This window comes from Limulus polyphemus, unplaced genomic scaffold (assembly GCF_000517525.1).
Source record: "Limulus polyphemus unplaced genomic scaffold, Limulus_polyphemus-2.1.2 Scaffold982, whole genome shotgun sequence".
Lineage (NCBI taxonomy): Eukaryota > Metazoa > Arthropoda > Merostomata > Xiphosura > Limulidae > Limulus > Limulus polyphemus.
In genome coordinates this window covers 221,045-226,578 of record NW_013666592.1, presented here as the reverse complement: position 1 = coordinate 226,578, position 5,534 = coordinate 221,045, and the positions used below count along the sequence as shown (strand labels likewise).

Sequence of the window (5,534 nt, the reverse complement as noted above, 5' to 3'; positions counted from 1 at the left end):
GTATTAATAACTTCCTTTATAGTAATGCCATGGAAACCAGATTAACAGTTTCTTGTCATCACCCCCATGCACTTGGTGCAGCCATATCAAGCATCATTATTTATGCTAATTGCTTAAGCTAAAATCATGTGATGCTAAATGCTCTTTAATTAGGAGAATTTAATAAAATTTAGTAAATTTGTGCTTAAAGTTGGCAATGAATAATAACCATCCACTCGTAACTCACGTGACTATTTGCATAGGCATGTGCAAAACTTTGGTCAAAATTGAGTGATTTTGTTGAATAAATTTGTATGTGTGGCTTATATTTAGACCAAATCTGATACCTAATTGTAGGTTGTAAAGATGTATTAGAGTACCAAATTTGAAAAACATTGATGAAAGTTAAGTATGTTTTCCTATCTAATAAATTTTCCGTACTTTCAGTGCGAAGAATGAAAAAGGAAGAAATTAAATCAAAATTGGAGATTTTATATCTTGTGTATTTCTTAATGTATTACCTTGAAATTTGGTATGTGAAGTAAGGGTCCAGTAGAGCACATCCACTGAAATAAGTGATAGCTTGGACTACTACAATCCAAGCTACAGAAAGTGGAAAACTGCTAAATTGTCACAACTATAATAATACACAACATGTCCTGCAGGTTGTTTTGGCCACTCAACACATTACCATGTGTCTAGATAAAAAATTGTGTGTGTGTGTATGTATAAAATAATGGGATACATGCTCTTAGTTTGTTAATAGGGTAAAGAAGTGAGAACAATTCTCTAAGATACTTCAGTTCATGATTTACACACCCCCCCTAATAATTATCAATGGTAAATAACAAAACACATTAATGCATTTGGAAATTCTTATTTAGGTTATAGGACAGTAACTGACTCACTTCAGCTATATGATATGATAATTGATAAGAGCATGCTCTAGGTTGTACTGAATTTTAAAATGGCATACATGTAAGTGATTGTTGGCCAAAAATTCAAGCTTATATAATTTAGAAATATATTAAAAAATTAAAAAAAAAAAGGTTTTGCACAAGGCTTTGGTTGAAATAGTCATCCTCAATGAAAGTGTTTGAACAAATGTTAGTTATCACTTGAATTTTAAAACTATTACAATATTCTACATTTATTACATTTCATGAATTTTTAGTCATAAAAGATAATGAGTTTGATGATTTTCTTTTTGTGACAACAGAAAGAATCGAAACCCAGGTATTTCTCCAGTAACTTATGTATAGTTTCATCTGCCATTCAAGTGAAACATTTGTACTAGGCACGTAAGTGTTTTTATTCATAGAATGCCTTAAAAAGTTCTACAACCATTGTATACAACTCAGTTTGTTCACTTCAGAACAAATAAGCTTTCATCCTTTTAATAGCAATCAATAAAATTCAATTTCTAAGTACCATTACCTTGCAAGAAATCAAGCGACTCGTGAGAAGCAACCACTTCGGCTACATCTTCATAGTCCACTTTTGTTTTATCTTTGCTCTGATGATGGGCTAATTTGGCTAGATGTTCTACGAGAAGTTCCTGTCAGGATTTTAACATAAAAAAATTATACAAAGGTTTAGTAATTTTGCTCTATGAGATTTTGCTTCATATACAAAATTCAGAGTAACTAATACAAATAAATTTTCTACACACCATGAAGGAAACTTACGAAGGTTAAGTTTCTTATACCCAGCATATACAAGTAATATATATATTTATAACATAATATTCTCTCAAATCATCGTAAATGGAGACTTATGAGTAATACTGAACCTTTAAGACTTATAATAGGAACATTATTATACAGCAACTGAAAATAAGTATTTACTGGTGTATTTAATCTAGAAACAAATGATAAAATTTCAAACCTTTTTAATTTGTTCAAAGCTGGGAACAAGAATTCCTTTATGGGTTTGTTAATGAAAACAATTATTTTGAAATCTTTAGAATGTTTAAAAAACTGCGAAAATCATAAGCCAAATGACATTTATCCTAAAAATGTTTAAGAATTTATGCAACTAGTGACAGAGCTTTAATGAATCTTGCAGATTCGCTTGACACAGTGTAATAATTAAAAGAAGATGAACATAACTTGTCCCAATTAGTTGAATCCAAGATCCTCAGCTCATGCTAGTGTTTTGAGATATTTTACAACTCAGGACTTTAACCTCAAACAATTCTCTCTCTCTTGATCATTATAACCCCCATCCCACCCTCACATTACTGTCATGGTACAGTTATCCTGACTAATACCTAGCATGTGTTTTGATCTGACTAAGTGGCTTGATTCATCATCAAGTAATCACAGGTATATTGGCATCTCCTACCTCCCTAACTTTGAATCAAATTCTGCTAAAGAACTCGTAATCATTTTAGTAGAATAAATTTTCCATATTACAAATACATTTTTAATGTAGAAGAACTATATGGGGTTCACAGTTCAAGGTTATAAGTTGGAATATTTGAAACTTGTGAAATGTACTTTTCCTGTGGCTTGAGCACTTCTGACACTCCACCATTGTTCTATCAATTGAACTAGCAAGGCTTCAAGCTCAAGTGGAATACTACCAGCCTAAATAAAAATTTCTAACAATTGTTATTATGATTCCTATTATTAAAAAGACAAGATTTAAGGAGAAGCTGGAAAATTACAAGTCTATTAGTTTGAGTTATCGCAAGCAAAGCAATGATGTCTATTGCTTTTGCTTTTTAACATGAAAGCACCCTATTAATATTGTACGTCTTCACTCAACAAACTTTTCATAAGCTCCTGTACAAAAGGTTACATAGAAACTTATGGTACATGCATTTGTAAAAACTGTATAGAAAATATGAATTCTATTTATGAAGCAGAGGGTAGTGATAACTGGGTATCTATTACTAACAAAAAAGCACTCAGTTTCTCTAGAGCCTATTTTGAGTCCTTTCATTCATTATTTAGGTCAGTAGTTTGGATTCAAGCTTACTGATGATTCTAAGATACTGGGTAATGCTGACAGTGATGTTACTGAGAATGTTTCTTTAATTCATAAAGATCTAGACTTATCTTGTGTGATAAGCATTTGGTTTTGATTAGTTACAACAGCTTGATTCTTTAAGCCAAATGTGAAAAAACTAACAGGTTTCTAGAAACTATAAACTAACTTAAAGAGTAAAGACTGTTGTCACCTTCTATAGAACTACAATGAGATTTACAATAATGTGCTCAGTTTTGGTCTGTTTGTTATAGAACCGTTACTGGCATGCATGAAAGGATGCAGAGAAGAGTTATTAAATGATATCTAGTTTACAAGTATAAGATACATGTATTACAAAATGTTTTAAAGACTTAACTGTGTTTCTTTTGTTTTTTTGCATTGAAAAGTGAAAAACTAAATAAACTTTATTTAAGGTTGGAAAACTGTCAGGGAGTTAGACAAATTGCTTGTAAGATCATATTTGAGAGGTTAAATGAAAACACTAGCAGCAGAATTAAAAAAATTATATATTACGAGCAATATATGACATGTATACCCATTCTAATCTTGTACTTATACAAAAGTACTTTTGCTATAATTATCAACTTATTGAATGGATTGTCTGATGATGTGTACTTTGCTATCAGTTTGAATTCATAAAAATATATTAGATCAGTATATACCGAGGTTAAGCTTAACTTGCATTGGTGACAGCATGGTTCAGAAAATGCAGAGGTGGCCTGGGATGTTTATATATTAAATTTCTGTCAGATCATCTGAGATCACCTAGGTGATCATTTGTAACTAAAATTGTAGACAAACATATGTATTAAATTATACATTTTAAATACAAGGTATTATGTATGTCTTGTGGAGTAAAAAGAAAGGAACATAACTTTTTTTTTTCATGGATGAAGGTTAAACTCAATAGGCTAGATGAACTTCCATCATATTGCCTTTGAGCTTATATTAATTGAAAATATATTTTTCTCAAAATATCCTACTTTTTCAAGAAATTTTTAAACATCCATATGAAAGATAATAAGCAACTTTGTACATCTACATGTTATTATTTGTATATACTGTTATAGTAGTAAGACAATAAAATGAAATGTTAACTGAAATTCCTCAGTATACACACACACAAGTTATTAACAATAAAAAATGTTTGATTAATGCAAAAATTATCATGGTATTTATTTTAAAAGTCAATAAATGACTGTTATTTAACATTCATGCCTATAAAAAGTGGGCCAATCCACCTCCAAATTATGTTCAAACTTTGAATCTTTTAACCTAGCTTTCTTTTATTAGCATTCATGTTAAATTTAAGAGGTTGTTAATTATTACTTTCCCAAAACAATTTCTATAGTAGATAAAAATGGGACAATTACTTGTGTCCACCTTATCAATTCATGTTACTTCTAAAAGTAAAATTCGAATCAACACGTTTTATCAATACAATTAATAAGCATTACTGTGTTAGTGTTACATGTTATGGTGTTAATTGATACTAAAAATTCAGTAAACTTTTAATTTGTAAACGTTAACTTTGCACGTTCTATTCCGTAGGCGCGATACAAGAATAATACTTAATGTCTCTTATATTGTAAGTTATAATTTTACATTTAATTAGGCTTACACTTTATAAAAATCGATAGTATAAACATATGAACTTGGTATATTTTGTATCCTAACTTAGTAACTACTACCACTAGCCACTACGGTAGACTACACCTGGTCTACATCAATTTCATATAATCATTAATTATAATTCACATAAATCACAGTCTCGCAATCTATGTAAATACTTTTACTTTTAGTTAACTCAAATATTGGGTTGGGTGTTCCTTTTACAATGTGACAGCAGTATCAAAAAAGCTTTATTGACAACTTCGGGACTTAGCCAGCCTCAACACATCATTAAATCAAAACCCAAAGGAAACTGATAATTTCTACTCACAGCAGCTTTTGAAATAAGTGTCACTGAATCAGGGCTAATGTTTAATACATCCGGTGAACTTCTCATTATCATTTTAATCCTAGTAAGAGGGAATGAAACATGTTTCGAACTTTTGCTCAACTTCTCCATTTCTTTCTACCGTCCTCTGGTGGCATTAGATGTCATTTTAAATGTTGAATTGTAGTAAAAGATTACGACTTATGTGAGAGATGAGAAAGAGATGTCTAGGAATTTAAAGCACTAACACTACCTGATGATTTGTTGTGGAATTCCAATGCGGCTAGGTTTTTACAAAAAGTAAGATAACCGAAAGACCATCTATCGATTTTGTGATCCTACTTTTAAGTTTTACCGTCCTACGTATAAAAGTTATTATGGTACATAAAAACAATGTCTATGGAGGTAAAAAACAGGCATAAATAAATTGTCTATAATAATATTTATTGTTAAGAACATACATCTCACTTACTTAAGAAAGTTTATTTGTTTTTGGTTTATTTTGTACTTCGCGTAAAGCTACTCAAATGCTATCTGCGCTAGCCGTCCCTAATTTAGCAGTGACAGACAAGAAATAAGGCAGTTAGCCAACACCACCCACCAGGGGCGTCGAGAGCCA

At 30.8% G+C, this 5,534-nt stretch overlaps 1 protein-coding gene across 1 annotated transcript in view; it reads right to left on the bottom strand.

Moving 5' to 3' along the window:
• The window catches only part of LOC106461541 (chromatin accessibility complex protein 1-like), an 8,110-nt gene extending 2,948 nt beyond the window's left edge, over window positions 1–5,162 (bottom strand). Inside the window, exons 1-2 of the mRNA XM_013921372.2 lie at window positions 4,919–5,162; window positions 1,417–1,537 (exon numbers count right to left, since the gene is read on the bottom strand). Coding sequence (XP_013776826.1) covers window positions 1,417–1,537; window positions 4,919–5,047 — 250 coding nt within the window. The 5' untranslated portion in view covers window positions 5,048–5,162. The remainder of the gene's footprint in view (window positions 1–1,416; window positions 1,538–4,918) is intronic.
• Window positions 5,163–5,534: the final 372 nt, after the last annotated feature.